At 40.0% G+C, this 20897-nt stretch overlaps 2 protein-coding genes across 23 annotated transcripts in view; one reads left to right on the top strand and one right to left on the bottom strand.

Annotated features, from left to right (window-relative positions):
- The window catches only part of LOC137104357 (aspartyl/asparaginyl beta-hydroxylase-like), a 33671-nt gene extending 19411 nt beyond the window's left edge, over nt 1-14260 (bottom strand). For 7 of the 22 annotated variants that reach the window (XM_067485358.1, XM_067485359.1, XM_067485361.1 and 4 more), the window contains exons 1-6: nt 14037-14240; nt 11480-11667; nt 11334-11405; nt 9833-10009; nt 5781-5825; nt 4220-4288 (exon numbers count right to left, since the gene is read on the bottom strand). In XM_067485358.1, coding sequence (XP_067341459.1) covers nt 4220-4288; nt 5781-5825; nt 9833-10009; nt 11334-11405; nt 11480-11612 — 496 coding nt within the window. In that variant the 5' untranslated portion in view covers nt 11613-11667; nt 14037-14240. Of the gene's footprint in view, nt 1-4219; nt 4289-5780; nt 5826-9832; nt 10010-11333; nt 11406-11479; nt 11668-14036 lie in introns of all 22 variants that reach the window. The other 15 variants (XM_067485357.1, XM_067485363.1, XM_067485367.1 and 12 more) reach the window with 9 other exon arrangements.
- A 5873-nt stretch (nt 14261-20133) lies between these two features.
- LOC137104706 (sodium channel protein type 5 subunit alpha-like) overlaps nt 20134-20897 on the top strand; it is a 160993-nt gene continuing 160229 nt past the window's right edge. The window contains exon 1 of the mRNA XM_067486299.1: nt 20134-20826. The gene's annotated coding sequence lies outside the window, so the exon portion shown is untranslated. The remainder of the gene's footprint in view (nt 20827-20897) is intronic.

Raw genomic sequence — 20897 nt, 5'->3', positions numbered from 1 at the left:
ATTGTATATTAGAACCACAAATGTTAGTATCCACCTCATAAACCAAGATTGTCAGGATACAGGCCTAAGTACAACGTAAGAGACGTTTTACAAAAAGTCAGTCATTCCTAATTCCTTTAGCAGCTAAAAAACTAAATCAAAACAATAATTTCAATTATTAAATCAACTCAATCATTTCAGCACTAGTTAGTAGTGTTAAACTGAACTTATATTAGGGTACAGGAGCAAATCTCTTCTAACCAGGTCAAACACTGGCTAGATTATATTCCCTTCATGTAAACTGGATAAAGAGGATATAGAGATGTTTAACTAAGTGCCTCTGACATCAGACGTAAAAAGCTTTTATTTCAAACATGCAGATGACATGTTTGGGTACCAACAGAAGGACTCGCGCAGGGAGTTCATACCTAGCATAGTTTCTATTGTAGACAAACTAATTCACATGAACTGATGAGTGCAACTCAACAGAGGATTAGACAGCAAGTTCAAACCAACTGCATACAATAACAAACCCCAGAAATCCAAACAAAGACAACTAGATCTCCACCTTCTGAGAGTTTTATTTCTTAAACATTGGCCTCTAACGTCTTGTCTTCTAGGATGAAATGAACATTGGACTGATATTAAAGTTGTGAGTGCAAACAACAAAGGTCGGATCATCACATAAGGCAAAGCAGGCACAACAAAAGGGGATTAAGACAAAAATGTGATTAAAACTACAGCTGACCAATAGATTTAATATACAGATGTAGAACAGGAGTCTACAAACCTGATGTCTTCCAAGATAAGATTAGGTCGTGTTGCTGCAGTTGAACATGGACGTGACACCTCCAGCTAATAACAGTAGGGGCTTACGAATAATGCAAACTTTAAGTTGACAGCTTCAGAAACAGCTGATGGAGAACTAAGGGGAGTTTAGGCTGTTTGTAAAGATGGATCTAACTGCATGGACACAAACAGTAGAAGACTGGAACAGCTGTAGCAATCAAAATGTACTGTCACATACTGTCCGCCTACATACAGACACTGCAAGTATCTTAAGAAAAGGGTGTAAATTCCTGAACTACCTAAAATAGCGACAGTACCTTTACTTAACTTTATGTCTTCCCTTCCTTTCTGTCCTCTACAAGTTTAAGAAATGTACACAAGTCATGACATCTGATGGCTATGGAACATGTCGTACACACAGCTGCATTCATTGTACAGTACCTTTTCTTAGCCTGTCTGTCCTGAAAGCAGAACCTTTTAACTTCTTTTCATCTGAACCAACAGACAGCAAAGAAAAAAAGATTTAAACTGCCAGATTTATGGGTCATTTTAGTAACAAAGGTAAAAAAAAACTCAGCTAAATGTGCAACTTTAGCAACTGTTCTTTTTTAACAACATGTAAACTACAAATATACAGTATTGTCAGAATATTACATGAAATAAAAACAATTTATTTTTTTTATTAACTAATATTTTTAATGGAGTATTACTGTGTACTTAAAATATTAAATATTTGTTTAAAAACCCATACGGGGAATAAACACATAAGACCAGAGTTAGTAGAGAAAGATAGATTAACGTGTCAATATCAAAATGTAAGACCTACAAAGAGAAATATGAATAAGTGTGATTATTGATGGTTTACAGGCTGAAAAGTGAAAGTCTTGTTAATATTGCATAAAAGAGTTAGAATTGGTCCGACAGGTTGAACAAAGCAGGATACAGAAAGCAGTGCAGCAACATCAAATACTGTACAACTACAGGTGAAACACATTTGTTAGCCACACACAACACTACATTTGAATTGATTGATTTACAAACTGACTAGGTGGTTTAGTCCCTCATAAAAAAAAAAAGTTAAATAAATTTACTTGGCATTATGTAATTATCTGGGCCGTTTACCATCACAAAAACCTATGTAACTACTGAGCGGACAGACAATTCCTGAATGACTTGTTGTGATGGATTTTAGTACATTTGTTTAAAAGAAAACTGGACTAAATCAACTGGGCCAACAGACACAACCAGAGTAAACCAAAGGTTTGGAGAAAACCTTAAAAAAAAAAAAGAAAAGAAAAAAGCTTACAAATGTACCACCACACAGCCCGCTGAATGTACCACAGGACACAAAGAGATATACACATTGTGAGGAAATAAATTCTACAGCCTAACTGAGTCAGTGTGCAGGAGTTCTTCCATGTTTCTGTTGCAATGCACAGTATTCATGCCAATTGTAGTGAATATACCAAAATAATTTAAACAACTTTTATGTCTATGGTCTTAAAAGATGTAAATAAAAGAATGTATATATTTTTGGTACACTAGGTATCAACATACACAGATACCAACATATGTGATAAGTGAATCCTGTGCAGGCCAGTCATCAACAGATTCACTGCTCTGCAAATCAACAGTTTCAGGCCATTTCAATTCCAGTGACTCAGATTGAGTTTTCAGGGCTTCAAGTAAGGGACTATATGGCCAATCCACCCAGCCTGGTTCTGGAGTGAAAACCAGACATCAGGTCCCTGAACCACCACAAACACTGGCATCCCCCTCCAGCTGCACTGGACTACATACTTCCCAGTTTGGCCCTCATTCATCAGTACTAAGATGATTGAGCCTTGCTACTGGTTGGTGCTCTGCTTCCTTTCCTCCTATTGGTTCTGGAGTTCCAGTATGACGTCTCTACCCTCCTCATCAGAGGAAGTTGTATCGGACTCCTTCTGCCTCTCAGCCGCCACCTCCTTCCCCTCCTCCTCCTCGCCCCGTTCTACAGGTGAGGAAACTATGTCATAAAGGAAGGTGAAGAAGCCATAGATCCAATCAGAGCCCTCCTCTGCTAAAATATTAAGAACCTCCTCAAGCGACTCAGCATTCGCATTATCACCGCCGTCTTTGGTCAAGCCTGACAAAGAGAGAGGGAAGGAAGAAGAAAAAGCGATGGAATGGAAGGAGGTGGTGCAGATGGAAAGGGAGAAGCTAGAAGGAAAATGTAAAGCACAAGGAGGCAAGTGACCAAAAGGAGGGTAATTTAGAGGAAAAGGAAAAATGTTTGAGCAAGGGAAGGAAGGAAGATGTTATAAAGGAATGAAGAGCAACCAAGAGCAAACGGAAAATGGCAAAATAATAGAGGATGATGATATGGGACAAGGAGAACGACAGTGAGTTATAGAAGTCACTGATGAACCACAGACCAAAAAAAATAAATCAAAGCTGAGAGTCAATTTGAGAACAATATTGCAACTGTAATTTACTGGACAATTCTCTTCAGTTTTCTGTATTTTTCTCTGCAGCTCTAAAAAGCTCCAGTGTTTCAGTCTGACTGTGACTGTTATCTTCCTCTAACACCAGTATGTTTAACTCTAACCCTCGTCCCAGTGACCGAGGCCTTACATTCACATTTAGTCCATGGGTTGAGGAACATGGTGTATCTTTGTAGGAACTGCACTATCACCTCAGTAATGTTGATTTGCGTTTGTGTGCAGTGAGACGTGTTAGCTGACCCACTGGTTTGTGGGGTTTCCACATTGTCTTTTTTAAAATGTAGCTTAATTGGCAGCATTTTGATTTAATTTCTCCACTTTTCTTATTGCTTACGGTTTTTAAGCACTTTTCCAAGTTTTAATTTACATATGGTCACATGTTCAGAAACATTTTAATTACAAATATCAGCGCAAAAGAAATCAGGACTCAAAGATTGAAGTCATAGTTGTAGTTTGGTACAAATGAACTTCTTCGAATTAGAGAGTTGCTGCTTTGAAAACTAGGAACAGAATGAGTGGTTTTTCAGGTAGTGATTTTTACAACTTGACACATGTTTAACTGCAAACATCAGCTCTCTGTACGATACGCTGGTTCGAGGTGACGTTAAATGTCCAGGATTTATATGTAATGTACTTACAACACAACATGCTGTGAATGCATTTTTATGAAGCACCACTAGAGAGCCATGGTTCACTTGCAGTTTGTTTTAAAGGGTTAGGCCAAGATAACATGTCCAAAATGACATTGTTCAATGAGAGATACCGGTTTTCAAAAATGTGTCAACACATTGACAAGGCTGATTAAACCCCTGGTCTGACATGCAGACCTACATGACCTCACTCACTGGTTTAGTAGGGTTCAAAACACAGTGTACGAGCAAGCACGGTTTTAAAAAAACTGTAAAACCACACCAGGCTGATACTACAGACAGAAAACAGGCAGAGAGAAATTAAAGGGGACTTGCCAAGCAGAACTTTAGCATCCTCAACATCAAAGTCTCCATCTCCATCTGTGTCGTAGGCTGTCAGTTTCCCTGAAGAAGCAACACACGGTGATGAGTGAACGAAAGAAACCACAGTATTTAGCTCTTTAGTCATAACACAAACTGTGTACATCAGAAAAGAAAAGCGAACTCCAAGTCTGGTAACTACTTCTTCTAAGTGTCAATTTCTTTTATTTTAACAACCAAAATAAACTTAAAAACAGAAATATACTGTAAATATAGAGTATATTCAACCTAGACTTGGTGCCTCATGGTTGCATGACTTTGCATTACTACTGTTAGCTCATCAGGCTGACGCACACTGGTGCATTTAAGAAGAGAAAGAGAAAAATGTAATATTAAATTTACCTTTATGCAACAAAACTGATTGAGTTAAGATGTAGGGGTCTTAGAAGAACCCTGTATATTTATAGCAAACATGTCAGAGACATTCAAGTTGATAAAGCAGGACGAGGAAGGATGTGGTGGCAAGACCACAATCTATGTAAAACAAACGCTGTCACAGGGCAAGAAATGTAGTATCAGAATTTTAATCTGCACCAGTCACGAGTCAAAAGCCCCAAGACTCTCTGGACCAGATGAAAAACCTTTATGCCACAATACATCCATCTCTAACTGACCGTTTAAACTGAGTATAAAGATACACAAACCGAGTACACTCACAAAATAATCTCTCTTTTTATTATTTACATCTGCGTTTATATCTAGAAGTTTAAGTGCATGAAATAAAGTCCATTTTTACAAACAAACACTTTTCAGGGTGTATGGACACATAGCAGCACCCTTTCATGTAAAAATAAAGTGGTAAGAATGTAAAAGTGTAAAGCTGTCATCTCTGTGCCTGGACTGTGTTTTTTCTCTCCTGTTCTGTCCTGTTGGCTTTAGAAAGATAATCACAATAGGTTTATTATCACAATCATCACTACATAAGCCTTTAGGTGCACCGGTCATTGGAGACAGGCAAAAGCTTGAAAGTAGTGGCAGAACTGCTGATTTGAGCTGTGAGCCAGCTGGTCAAATGTAACAAGTAGTATTTTGCTAAACTGTCCGGTTAAAGCGTCTGGACAAAAAGAAGAGGGAAACGATTTCATGCAGCTGTGTTGTCGCCTTTCAGTTGTCAGCATGGCTCTTACTTTCTTCTTCATTCTATCCAGTTTCTTGACTTTTGTATGGTTTACCTCAACTATTTCCACCCCAATCTCACCTTATTTAAACCTTGCTTAACATATTCTTTATAGTGGGTTTGTGACTCCATTTGCTCTGATGGAAACAGTATTATGTCATATGATGGCATTGTTAAAAATCCATTTCAATTAGAGCCAGGATCTCAAACCCTCCTTCATGGACTACTAGTTGCTCACCTTAAGGTTCAGAGAACAGGACACATACAAACATGGTTGACTGGTGAAATCGGATTTGTGATCAGAGATACTACATTTTGTGAATTTTTGTGATGAATTGATAAGACTTAAGGATGTGTATGATGCCTGCATTTGTGGATGTTTCCATCTTGAGACCATACCTTGTAAAACTTCAGAAAAGTTCATACGAAACTCCTTAGCTCTGGCTGCATGCAGAGACAACAGAGAAGAAGGTATGAAGACAGAAAAGTTAGGAGTGTACTATTTTTTGTATTGGGCAAAGAAGAGGACAGAATATAATGAAATACACATCCAGCCCTGATTCAACAACATTTACCTGTGCTGTACATGTGATTGTTAAGTTAAAGCTGTGAGTCATCTCTTTGCCTTCTTTTTTATAGTGTGCAGCCATGAAAACCATGGGAAAGCAAAGACACCGGGCACAGAAGAGCAGGGAATTAACAGTCTGGTCAACAGTTTGTTTTGCTGTGTTTTTTTTCCCTCCCTTATCAGCTCCTATACAGACTCTTTATCAGCAAATTAGTTGTAGCATTTTTAGTCTTATCATGCATTTCCATTAGAACGATGTGTTAATGAAGGGGGGGCAGGTGTATTACAGGGCTTTTAGTAGTTAAGACTTGATTTGAGGGTTACTGTTAGGTTTCCTTTGGGGGGGGATTAAGGAAGGCATTATGGTAATGAATGTTCTCACTTTGTGTGTGTGTGTGTGTGTGCGTGTGTATTGGGGGGGGGGGGGGGGGGGGTACATCCTTGTGCTTAACACTTGGTTTTTGGATTATAGCTCGAATAGGTTAAAGTAAGAGTTCGGTTTGACATTTAATTGTTACAGCAGATGAATTATTAGATTTTTTTTCTGCCCCAGATGTATTTTGGAAGCAAATAGTTGAAAAAGTTGAAAGACACAATCCACTTTATGTTAATGTTTTTTAGTGGACTCTAAATTAAAGGAGGCATTACTCCATTTAATGATCTTTCTTTTTTTTTTTTTTTTTTTTTTTTTATCAGTCCACCTAATCCACTACAGTGTGTAATTATTGAACATGGTGGCCTGCCACAGTCCATGTGAGAAGATGCTGTGAGTACGGTACACAGAGTGTCTGATCTCTCATCAGCTGCCAGCTGCAGTGAGCATCAGGATTCAGGTTTGTACAAATAGCTGTGCTCCTAGTTTTTCTTCCTTCAGGGACATAAATACCCCTAAACATAATTGTGAGCATATAAACAGTTTAAATTATTACTTGGGCCCAAACATATATGTGCTTATAGGTTTATAAGAGAGTTCTTCATAGATCCAGCCCTTTGCTTTCGAAGGGACCCTTACTGACGCATTTAGTTTTAAAATGTACCAATATTACTCATGTGGAATTTACCCCCGGAACCCCCTAGAGGGGTTGGAGGTCCACCCACATCCCAATTACAGTAACCAGGTTTCTGTTAACATGACTGCAATCGTTTGTTAGAGAAAGCAGAGTACAACCAAGGTCCCTAAGTTTGTATGGATGTAGTCAGTGGATTAACTTCAATGATAAGCAAGACAAGTACTTCAGACTTTGGAACAATATGTGCTCTACAGAACCACCAGTGTGCTCCTGCTTCTCTGGAAATGCTTTGCTTGTTATTTGACTTAATGAAAGGCACCTAGCACAGCTGAGCACACAGGCCTGCAGTCAGTCAGTGAGCATCTTCATAACTACATTGAGGAACAACTTTAATAAGTGTGTGTGTGTGTGTCTGAGAGGAAGAGGTTATGACAGCCCTGCATGACATTCACAACCACATGAAGGAGGAAGTAGTTTCCTGTAACAAAACCAAAAATTGGAACATTTCAGTGCAGCATCTGAGTATGACAACAAATGATATTGTGAACCAAAACTAGGCCAGCTTTTGTGACGAGACATGGATCAAATTGCCGGTATAACCGACATCCTCGTAACGAAAAGACTCCAGCTCAGACATTAAAATCTTTATGACAAGAGTTAATTTTACAGTAACACATTGCATTCACTGAAGAACTCGAGACTTAGTTATTGGAGGCCGCTATAATTTTGTGTAGGTTTAGAACAAACTGTAAACTGAAACTTGTTAAACAGTAAAAGACGTTAGCTGTTTTAAGAGTTTCTTCAAAAGAGGAAGAGTGGATATTGGTAAACTTTGACATGCAAATCTATATCTGTACACCAGCAAATTGTTTGCTCTGATGTTTGACACAGAGCAGGAGAGTTTCATCTAGTGGGAGATATCGTATGTTAGTTGTGTTGCATCGTTCATTTTTTCTTCCTTCCTCAGTAATGAGCTGATAAGTCTTCTAACCAACCCTTAGCAAGATCATTAGCTTCAAAGGGTAATTTCCCTCTTTAATCATGATTTGGTAATCAAAAGTTTTTTAACAACATAAAAGGACAAAGTAAAAAGTGGAGAGAAGCTCAGACAGCTACTGTACTGTGAATAGAAACTGTCTCAACACATGTCCGGCCACAACTATTTTAAACTTACGAATGTACTGTGACTGCTGCACCGTTTGCAGACTTAACACTGGTTAGCAAGTTGTTTCAGTTTGTTTACGTTTTTCTTACAGATTCCTCCTATATTCAGGTCAATACGATAACACCAGATGTGCCAGCTGACTTTTTTTGGGGGGTGGGGGGGACTTTGTGGCATGTTATGGATATTTTGGTGTCTATAGGTTTCTTTTAACGCATTTTTTATTAAAATGCTGACGACAGATTGTGATGATAAACTTTTTAGCAAACTTTTTTTCACTACTTTATATGTATATGTATTTATATATAGCACCTCTGACCCACATTCTGGAGTTTTGTCTTTAAATGCATTGCTGCCAACGTGTGAGATGCATTCTCACTTGTGAAGAAATATTCTGAGTAATTAGGCAAAGGGGGGTACGTTGAACAGAGGACAGGACGTGGCACAATTTCTGGTTGTATACCACAGAATCTCGTGGTGTTCCTTGTATTTAATGACAATTTCCAGGTCTGCCCTTACTGACAGAAGTTCACAAATTTCTTTGTCCTTCCAGTTTGCCATTGTTGAATGAATGAATGAGTTCTTCACCTTCGGGTGTTTGTATTAGCCGGTTTCGTGCCAGTCGCAGGAAATGGATGTCATCAACACGTCCACTCATTGATGGTGAATTCTCCGGAGTATTATCTACTCTATTCACAAATGCACTCGGTTGGAGATAATATGGACTCTGCACTATGGAGCAGGCTGGGTAAAATCCGAATAATGTCAGGGCAAACAGACTTGGGGGTTTGCATTCACACATACACCCCCTTCAGGTAAAGTTGTGATAATCAAAGGGGCTTAAGAGACCTGGTTATTGGAAACCTGTGTATACATCAGACAAGTCATCTAATTTCTCCTCCACCTCTGACTTATTTTGGAAGCATGATTCATAGATTTTAACTAATAGTAACAGAAAAAGCTGCTTTTTAACCTTCTACTTTTTTGTGTTTGTTTCTGTTTCTGCAGAGTGAAAGCTGCAGGACAGTGGAGAGAAGGTGATTCACAGCACAAACTGTCTGAATGGTGGAAAGCAGCTTATTTAGACTTTGTGTTGGTTTTATTTGGGGCCTAACTAGGATTTAAAACTGAGTAACGATGTCTCCTTTCATTCAGCCTTTCACTCAACGACTTGTTGACTGCAGACATGCACGTGAGAAAGCTCATGTTTACATGGCAGAGAAATGGACATTCTGCAGAAGAAATGAAAAGGAAGAAGTTACCATAGTATTTCTTCTGCTTTTATTGTATTAGGTGACGGAAATGATTTGTAGTTTTGATACAACAGAAGTGGCTCACGCAATGTGTCATTCTCAAATTCAGGAATTTCAACCAGCTTACATTTGGCCTGACAAACAGCATCTCCCCTGTAATGTTTTTGTCTGGATATCTTTAAAATAATTTTTTTTTTAAATCTTTAAAAATATTTTTTAGGTAAAATTAGATACCTTAGTTTAAGTTTAACTCCCTGGAGTGATATTAGTGCAAAGGTTGTCAACAGTCTAGGATGATAATCCCGAAGAATCTTCTGAATGTTACGCTTTATGTAAGTACATGTCTAATGGGGTTAACCTTCATTAAACCTCTGTATATGTGGAGAACTAAAATAACGATCCCTTAGCAAGAAGAATCAGAACCAAATAACCCCCAAACAATGAAAGATAGTACCTACCAATGACACTGTCATAGTCCACAATGTCAAAGTAGACCACAGCTACAGAGCTCCAAACTCCCAGTAAAGCCAGGACCACAAACCAGGTAAATATAGAGTATTTAGGACCACCTCCCGCATCTCCACCTGCTTCTGTTCTCTTTCCATTCTTGCTTTCAACTGAAGGTGTCTTGGCCTCTGAGGACATTAGATAGAGAAAAACAAAGTTGAAGTGAGTCTCAGCCTATGTGGAGGATGTGTGTATGGAGTCAGTGTTGTCTGTAGGCCATTGTTAGCCACGTTAGTTGCAGATTGTGTCCTGCATGATATTAAGAATTCATGGGCCACAAGGGATCACGCACATTGACAAATGCATACTATTAACAGCCAAAATGCTTGGGAAATACATTTTGGAAAAAGACACATGGGAACTTTGTTAACAGTTTAAAAAAAAAATAGAAATTAGAAAAACCCTGGGAAGCGAGGGAGTGAGACAATATGGCAGGAGCTGGAAATGGCAGATTGACCCTGGACCTCAGTCAGCATGACCCTGGGGGAGTGAGAGAGCGAGCGAGAGCAGCTGTTCATCCTCCAGTTCTGAAAACTGAAATAGCTGCACCTACTGACTACAGCTGCCTGCCTTTGTTTTGCAATTGTGTCTAATTAATGACCTTAAAGAATAAACACAGAAGCCAGAAGTGGAACCGTACTTTATTAAACTCCAAGTTTCCCCTTAAAGTGTGCGTCAAAAAGCAATGAAGGTTTCTTTGCTGTGATAACAGGGGCGGCAGTGATGCAGCAAGTGTTATAGAGCTTATCATCATCTGTTGATTTCACTTGGGGGGGGTGTCCGATGTTTAACCCTGTGGTTTCCTGACCACTCCTGTCAGTTTAAAAGACACAAATGTTCAGTTAACTATCACATCTGACAAAAAAACTGAACAACTGAACATTTGAGAAGACAGAACCACTAAATTATGGCACATTTGCTTACAAATGACTAAAACAATGAACTATAATAATGAATAATTGATTGATTCTATGAATAATGGTTGTAGATCTATTTTATTTCAAATATGTAGTTGTATTTATAAATATGTGCATTTACTGCACGAAGCCTGAGGGCAATACATTTATCCATTGTGCTTAGTTAACAGTGGCATTAACATAAACCTAGTGTTAGTGATCCAGGAGCCTGTGGTTCTGTGTGTAAGAACATGGAGACAATAAACAGGAATTCAGAGTTGGCAGGAAATATTTCTGTGACCAGCTGTGTTGGGTTAATACTGTTAGAAGCTGACTTGGACCAATGTAAAACCAAACCATGTCAGATTAAATTACAGTGAGCAACATTCCAACTCACAAACTAGTTCACAAACTCTATAGCAAACTAGAGTAACAAAAGACACTAGCCGTTATATTACCTGCGTACTACAAATATCCAGCATTGTCCTACTGAGCCCTGCTACTCAAAAACATCATGCCAAACCAAACCAACCCATGCCAAACCGAGCTCACCAACCTTTCCCACCCTCCTCGGTGACAGCAGGTGTCAGATCCTTCTTCTGTGGAACCTTCTCCTTGCCAACTCCCTCTAACCAAGTAAAGTCAGTCCAGATAAGAATCAAGTCCAAACTGAGCCAAGGCAGCTCAAACAACAAGTTTTACCTGTGTCCTGGAGCACAGGCTGCACTCCTTCTTCCACCTGCGACTTTTCCTCCACCTCTGCATGGACTTCCTCTACAGAAGCTGGGGAGGGTGATGAAGAGGAGGAGCAGCCATAGTGACGGTAGTGTTGCATGGTAATATCTAAAGTCTCAACCGAAGCAAAACACGGGACCAAGCAAGGCCAGGACCTGGCCACACAGTAAGCAATCCACACAAATCAGACCAGATATTCACACTAAACCACCATCAGATTAAATAAGACTATTTGTCTAAGACTATGCAGTGATGCTCCTTTAATATGAAAAGAGATAACAGAAAGGCCAAGATAAAAGTACTAACTGATCTGATAGTGCCAAAACAAGTATTTCACACACACACACACACACACAAAAAAACAAGATAGAAAGTGAAAAAATACAAATAAACTAATTATCAAGCATGCAAACGGTTAAAACAAAACAAAACCAAAAAAAAAGGAAGTGAGCAGGAGAAAGAAAGAACTCCTCCATGTCATCCTGGTGGGACAGTGATTGTGACAAGCTGCAGTCTACTGGTCCTGAACCTGATCCACACTATTATTAGAGCTGACAAACCCAGGGACACTGTGTGTGTGTGTGTGTGTGTGTGTGTGTGTGTCACATGCCAGACAGGACAGAATAGCCCACAAAATAACCTTGACACTTTGTTTGCACACATAAACTCTGCTGTACATGGTGCTCTCTCAGCAGCGGGACATTGCCCTTTAGGTGGCAACATCACTGATTGTCCCCTTGCTTCCCATGGTTGAAGTTTTGGGAATACATGAAAGTGAACTTCCGTCTGCCTTCGCTTTATTGAAATACAGCTGCAAAAACTCTACAGCAAGCAGGAAGTTTGAACATCTCTGAAATCGCCTTTTAATTAAAGGGTTGATTACTGCAGAGTAGAGAAAAAGTGAGCTATGCAAAATGCTGTCCAACAAAACTGGAAATTACAAGTGTTTGCAATTGTGACTTTTGCGGTGGAAGACTGTTTTTACATGTTCTCAAATAGCATGGTTATATATGGCTTTCTGCAGTACCTGATTCCTTAACTGCCATGTGAACAAGGAACTGTGGTTTAAAAGAAAGCTAGTCACAATATTGCTAATAATAATTACTTTGTGGACTGAATACATCAGTCATTATACAGACATTAAGTTAACTTGCGTTTTCATCTCTAAAGTCACTCATTATTACTTGCGACTCAATGACTGAGCATAAACAAATCTGAACTTTACACAAGACATAATTTGCATATTGTTCAGCACTTTGCATGTGCTGTAATAAGTAGTAAATATGGAACAAGGAAATGTATTTATTTATTATTAGTACAGTAGTTACCAGCAATGGAGCAGCAAATAGGACGTTGTGTGAATTATAGGTCATCCTGCAATCATCATTGACCAACACTAGTTCCAACACTAGTTTTCTACTTAAGAATAGCTTAAATGAATTTTCCCAAATTCAAATCATAAATGTCCTAATTTACTTCAAATCATAAATTCAGATTCAAATCATAATCATCACGTCCTAATTTACTTCTATTTGAACGGTGTGCAAAGGTGCCACCACATGCATGAGCATCGCACAAAATACCTGAAGTGACAGCAAATAAGTAAATGCGAGCTGCACTGCTTGACATGGTCACTTCCCCTTTTGTATTAATTAGTTCATTATCACAAATGACCTGTGTGACTATTATTAACCAAGCTAAAAGCTTGTGCGAGTGTCAGACATGTGTAACCGCACTGAGTAAAGTAGTTGAATCGATTTCATCCCTGATTATGACACAAAACACGCATGAAGAAAAGAATAAACATAAACTGATGTCGGTTTTAAAAAAGACAAACTTAAAAGCTGGTTAGCTGGTGTTAGCTAGCTAGATTAGCATAGCAGTTACAGGGCCACTACCACAGGCAAACCAGCACGCAAACAAACAATCCCTTATTTAAACATGGCCATTTATATAAGGTTGGCAGCTTTAACTATAATACCATATTCAGGATATTACGATAGTTTGCAGAAAATACCCAAACTAACCCAGTTTTCTTGTATCGCGAGACAACCTGACCAGACACTAGTCAATATTTCACCACTTAAACATTCACTTGATTAGTGGCAGAGATAACACTTGCGACAAAAGAAATTACACAAAGTATACGGAATGCACAACACCAATACTCAGATCGGCATGTGCACCATAAAGAAATATTTTTATATTAATACATATGTACTAACGTGTGGCCGCTGGGACATTGCGTCTGGACGTTAAACAGGACGCACTTTAGCTTGAAGACCAGCACAGACATCAAAAGGCAAACAACCTTAAAAACCGCTGTTTATGTTGCACATGTGTTGGCACGTTAGCCGCACTCAACAATGGGTCCCGACCTTCCTTAAAAACGGCTTCGGTTTTATTCTGCTCGACGCTTCTTTGTCCAACGACAAGACGACTTGAAACAGCAGAATATTGAAAGGGATCTTGCAGGAGGAGGGTCTCGAGCTCCGAGATCCTAGCAAAGAAAAAGGCTACTGACCTTTTTTGGGATGCGTTTTGGGATTTTTTCTCTGGCCCATTGCTTCGCTATTTGTCGACTGGTGGTTTTTCAGTTATGTGGCTGCCAACCGAAAATAGGGGGGAAACATGGACGAAGTGAGCGCCCTTGTTCCCAGACTGGTCTCGATGATGAGTTGACCAAAATCACGTCCTCCCTTAGATACCAGCAAAGCCAAAGACCATAGTAACCCGATTGACGTCAAAGGCCACCAATCACAGCCACAGAATCCATTCTAAAGGCGGGCTCTTGTGATTTCGGGCCAATCACATGTCTGTTCTGCCTCCCTCTGTCGACCATCTCTTTGGAAATGAGTAAAAACGTGGCAAATAAAAAGGCGAGTTTTAAACGTGAGGGGCGGAGAGAAATAATTATTTAAGCGTTTAACAAAATGTACTAGTATATGGCTAAAAATATAGTTTTTGTAAAGCTACACATTTATTGTTTAAGGTACTGATGCTCTTCAATGACAAACCTAATAGAAAACGTAAAGGCACTTGGACGCATATTTTGTTTTATAGAAACAGCAATAAATAATTAACACAGTGGGAAAAAGCTGTTTTTTAAGAATTCTGACTTTATTTAAAACCTTTTTATGCAAATTAACCATTAAACATCAGGTTTTTATTGACAATATTGTTTAATCTTCCCAGGGACAGTGTTTACATGCATTTAAGTGACAAGATAACTGGTTACTGTGAGGTGCAATTGAGAATCACCAAGTGGCCGACAGCAACTTAAGACCCCAGTCCTGTGAATCTGACGTCCACAAATTCCACACAGAGAACTCAACACCTTTTAGCTATGAGATGGCAGCACTAACTCTTAACAACCAACAGGAAAATGTATCAAAAGCATTAAACACTTAAGAGTTTGATGTGGAGAAATGTCAGTTCCAGGAAAGAAAGATTCATGAGCAGTGACAACAAAAGAGAAGATGAACTAGCAGAGGACTATCTATAGTGACTGAAAGTGGATCAGAAAGAAGTGAAAAAACAACGAATATAAGCTCCCAGGAAAAATGATGGAGACAAATTCAAATACACATTTTGATCCACTCCACCTTAAAGGATTTTTTTCTATTTGAGTTCACACAATTCTGCAGTGTTTCCAGGAGGCCAATAATGCCTGAGTCCAGCATGTAGAGGCTGAGTGAATGCGGTCTTGACTCTGTGGAGGAGAGTCATGGTTTCAGAGACACTGTAGAAGGACAGAATAACTGCTCTGTGATCCAGGTACACTCCTATTCTGGAGGACTGAGGACCTGAGATGGGAGTTTGGATCTTGTAATGAAAATCATATTCAACATCGTCACAATCTAATGCCCAAGATTTGTTATTGTATCCTCTATTGATGCCCTCGAGGTGTCTGTGACCAGATATTGTCATTTTTATCATGACAGTGTCTGCAAAACGAGTGAAACACTGAACAAACACTTAGATACTAAGTTCTCAGCTTCACTCTATTAAGTTCATATGTTTTATTCTACATTTACTGATTCACATAAAAACCAACAGATGGTCAACAAGTTATTTTTGTTGCCGGTTTTGTTAATGGTGGTGGAGCCAAGATGTGACAGCGAGGAGAAGTGCAAGTACAAATATAGGTTCATTTACGGGTCACAATGCAAGAAAAACAACCGAAATTCACTCCTGAGTGGAGGAAAGGAAGGAAAGGCCTGATGCTGAGAGGAAAACCAGGCAACTAATCTGAACGTACGTAGACAAAGAGAGTAGAAGACAGAATACAAAGCAACATGAAAAGCCCAAACAGACACAACCAGAACATCTAGTATATAGACCAAAAGATTGTTCTGACACTAAACTGACACTAAACCTGTCTTGTCTGAGTTTCATAAGGTGGATTCACATCTGGACTCTGCTCCTCCACTGCCTCCACCACCACACCAGAGACAAGCATCACAGCAGAGAGGGAAGAAGCCCAAGCTAGCGCTTCCCCATCAGAGAATGAAGCATCAGGGAGGGGTGACGCACCTGAGACATCACTCCTGTAGCCCGGCCCTGGAAGGGTAAAAGGACAGTCCATGAACACCAGATCAAAGGGACAGAACCGCCAAAGTTCAGAAGAACAGAAAAAAGATGATACGCATGTCCTAACTGGGAGGAGTTCACGGCCCCCAACTTGTCTTCCAACCCTGCACAGACATGGACATTAAAGAAGCAATGGAGAAAGTCACCAACCCAAAAATAAAGGCTAACAAGTGGGGAGAGGACTTCCAGAACATGGTGCAGGACTGCAAAGCAACCCTTCAGGAACTGGACCTGTGGAAACAACAGCTGGGATGTGATTTTCACAAGGTCAGACACTTGTTTACCAGCTCCAACTTCCTCTGAAGCAGCAAAACCAGGGACATGAGGACAATGCTCCCACAGACTCATTTGGCTCCTGCTGCGTCCCACTGATCACACTCATGTCTCGCTTAAGTGGGAGCTTTGCTTGCACACCCTGCACCAGTAGAGACTACGTTCACAGTCCTTCTAAAACATCAGTATCTGCAGTGTTTCACTTCATGTGCAGCATGTTGCTGCCGTGTATAAAAAGGAAGGTTCAACATAAGATACTGATGGTTTAAAAAGTGCACACAGCTACTGCAGATACACAGATACTGCAGATACAGATACACAGATACACAGATACAGCAGATACAGATACATACAGTAGATACTGCAAAAACATGCCCCGTCTTCCGCACCTTTTGGCCATTACCAAAATCTGCAGCTGGTCATCTTCCCTCATCATCTTCATCTTCCCATCACCTCATTTTGATGATGGATGTGTAAAGTAAGCAGCTCCCCCTGCAGTATAACAGGAAGTACTCTCTTCATTGAGTGTATTTCAGTCTGCATTTACCATTTGCCAAAGTTGTTTGGTTTTATATGTCAAAAAATAAAAGTAAAAATGTTTATATCATCAGCCTATACTGGTTTATGATTCATCTGAATCAGGCTCAATACACACACACACACACACACACACACACACACACACACACACAGCTGGAGATACTTTACTTAAATCCCTACATTTAACCTCCTGCACAGAACCAACTTCAAGAGTGTTTGGATTGTTTCTCAGACATTTCTGACTTCTCATGAAATAAACTCCAGCTGGATCATCAGGAACTAGTTTCTCAGGCTGACTCTAAAAAGAGACTCTAATATCGGTTGTGGGCAGCTTTGTTTACTTTCAGTCCTTCTCTGTCCAAGTGCAAAAACAACAGACAAAATCTTGGATTTGTTAGATCCTCTGTGGGTTTAGAGATCTACGATGGTTTATTTATTGATACGAATAAGATTCTCATGGTTCTTCTGCAAAAGAGATTGGCTTAATAAAATTAACAAAGTCAATCGAAACAATCAACAGCAAAGAGGAAATGCCTTATTTTGTCACAGACAATGGAAGAAGTACGAAGCCAAACAAGATGAAGTTAATCTGACACAAGTGGTGTAAAGCACATGTTCCTGCTCAGAAATCTCCAAATGAACGGAAACATGGTTTGTATGTGCTGACATGCTTCATGTGGGGACATTTACTTTTGTTAGGAAGAATCTTTTAAAACTACGTTTACTCAAATTGAAATACATGGATTTGAACCGATGCTTTCGTTCTCTCAGGAGCGCTGAACGCATTGCTCCTGCTAAACCTGCAGAGGGCGCTGTAGTTTAACAGTAAAGCCAAGGTGAAGATACAGAGTAAAGGGCAAAAGGTCCCGAAGCAGCGACAATCAAGATCATGTTTCAGCATCTAAAAGGGGAAATTCAGCAGAGTCTATATGAGTCAAACCATAACAAAGTGTCTGAAAAAGACACTTGGACATATAAAAAAAAAAACTAAATGCAGAACTAGGCTGGATGAGATTACTTTAATTAAATAAACTGTACACTATCAGGGGTCAGGGGTCAGAGGTCAGAGGTCAGGGTCAAACCCTGCAGTGTTTGGTTAAATATGTCCCGGGTTTTAAAATAAACACCTGTCTATAAAAATGATATAGCAGCTGAGACGGTGCACTCATTAAAAAACAATGACTGTTTTATCAAAGCTACTTAATTGTACTTTATTTGTAGCACTTTTATAAGAAACTCCAAAGCATTTTACAAAGCACAACAAAACGGAGCCGTGTCTCTGTATATTGTCGTTACTAACGAAAAGAAGGAAGTCCTGAATATTAGGAACACCTCCTGGTGAGATTAGAAACAGAGTGACCTCCTCAGAAACTCCCGACCAGCTGCTGAACATTGAAGAGGCCTGTAGTCGGGATCTTCCTTTGTAGATGCAATACATATGTATATAATTTGCTTCCTGCATTAGTTTGATCATTTTAATAAAATAAGTTACTTTAATGGACGGATTTCCACATCTATTAATAAAAACGAGACACCTTATGCCAGATACACATGATTAACTGTATGAGTTTGGAACAACAACTAATTTTAGTGAACGGGTGTCCAGAGTAGTAGTCTCTCGGAAATTGGATCAGTTTTAACAGGTTTGAAAATTAAACCATTTTAGAAACACAGTGAACAAAGTTTCCTCAGCAGAAATACACTGAAACGTGTACATTCACTTAGGTACATTGGAAACATTATTCATGTCTCCTATTGTCTCCTATATTTGTGTGTCTCATTTGGTTTAACGTTGGATAATTAGTTTTGCACCGGGTCAATAAAACAAATTCTGTGTAAAAAACAGACGGTAATTAACATATTTCTGATTGGTTCTGCTGCTTATATTAGTCTGCGTTTATGTGGCACATTGAAACTTTCCAGTCAGACTGACAGGTGTTCAGGGTCATAGACACAAGAACACATGTACATGTGTCCATATATATGGTGGGCACAGACTAAACACACTTACCAAAAAAGATCGTGTTTCACATGCCAGCTGCATTAACCTTTTGACTCTCACACACACACACACACACACACACACACACACACACACACACACACACACACACACACACACACACACACACACTGTCCCTCCGAAAACCTCATTACCATGTGAATAGTTTCTTAAATTGAATAAAAACAAAACTAAGTCTGGTGTATGAAAATTATATTTAAAAACAACACAGCACACTTTGAGTTCATCACTATCACAGCAACTGAGGACAAACACAAGAGGGAGACTGTTGTACAGAGGAAAGAGCTGCATGCTGGGAAATAGCTGCTCACGCTGTGGAGGAAAGTTCATATTCTACATGCACTTCATTAAAATACAGTTTCTGAATACCACAAAGTGCAGTGATGTATCCCTTTATTTATCTCTTCATGAAAATGTAATCGAGACAAGCAAGTTGTTTTATTGCTATTATTGTATATATTTTAATATTGTTATATTAAAATGGTGGTCAGAACTTTGGTTCGGTCTCCAAACACTGAGTAACATTTTTGCCTGCAGAGGAAGACACTTACTTAAATGTAATAAATGTATCTGTAGTGATGATTAAAAAATGAGGAATACATATACAAACTTGCAGCATGATGATCATTAACGCGTCTCACAGGAAGGAGCCGAGTCAGGGAACAGGTTCCAAACTGTGTACAGCTCCGAGCTTCTCACTTCCTTTAACCTGTGCATGATTTTCTGACAGGTGCACGCTGCTGTCTGAAGGTTTGTGTCCAGAGAAACCTACAAACTGCTGCTGCAAACCTGGAACGTGTCCTCAACTCAGGGGGGTCCGCGTGGGGGCCACACATCAAAACCAAAGCCATGTTTGGTGGCTCGGGTCGTAGCAGGTTTCAGTCCAAACCGCCTGAGAGCAGACCAACAACTTTACACTAACACAGGATAACAGCATATTTACAACGTTTATCTGGTACATTCTGCACTTTAACGACTTCTGCTGTGCGCCTCTGTTTGGCGTGTATAGCTGCGTATGGGCAAATGTGCTGTATTGTAAATGTATCTGGGTGCACGAGACAAACAGGACTTGGGGCGTAACCTCGCGATATCCCCCTTCTCTCTCTCTCTCTCTCTCTCTCTCTCTCTCTCTCTCTCTCTCTCTCTCTGTGCGCGCCCGTGGGGCGATCAAGCGCGGGGAGGATGGGAGTCCGGCCGGTCAGTCCTACCAACCAATTGAGCAAGTGACGCACCGAATCGCAGCCAACACTCTGCTCTGGCGACAAACTTGTCACTTTTTTTTGCGCCTTTAAATCATTTTTGCCAAAAGACAAAAATAAAAGAAACAGCTGGAGCTGCGAGGGGGACTTTTGCATTGGAAGCGCGCGTGTGTTAATTAGCACACCTGAAAAGGATGAGGACAAATTAAAGATCCCGTCTCCTGAGGTGCAGAAGTCTCTTCTCGGGACTAAAGGGGGAATAGAGGAGGAATCTGGAGCCGCTGTCGGGGGGAATAAAGCGGCTGAAGTTGTGAAGATGTCGGAGGAAGAGGAGCAGACGGTGTGAAGACACCCGGTGCGCGCTGTCCCCTCCCCGGCTGGACTGAAGCGTGTCCCTGCCGCTGCTGGAGGGACACTCCTGCCCTTTTTTTTTTTATTTATTAAATTCCTTATCCTCATCATTATCTGCTTGGATTGTAAAACACACGCATCATCATCATCTTCTTCTTCACGTAAGAGATTTTAGTCCGAACTGCGCTGCGCGGAGTTTTTCGCTCATGGATCGGCCACTTTGCGCTTCGTCTCCGGGTGGGATTTGGCAGCTGTGAACGGGACGTGGTGGAGCGGTGATGGTGTGACACAACGCGAGAGACAAACCCGCAGTTTTTAACGCAGGAGTTTCACATGTGAGTACCTCATCTTCATCATCATCATCGCTGAAAAGCTCTGAAGCCTGCTCCTAAAGGTGAACTCTGCC

This window comes from Channa argus, chromosome 19 (assembly GCF_033026475.1).
Source record: "Channa argus isolate prfri chromosome 19, Channa argus male v1.0, whole genome shotgun sequence".
In the NCBI taxonomy this organism is placed as follows: Eukaryota; Metazoa; Chordata; class Actinopteri; order Anabantiformes; family Channidae; genus Channa; species Channa argus.
Note: the sequence above shows the minus strand (reverse complement) of the source record. Positions and strands in the feature narration are given on the sequence as shown.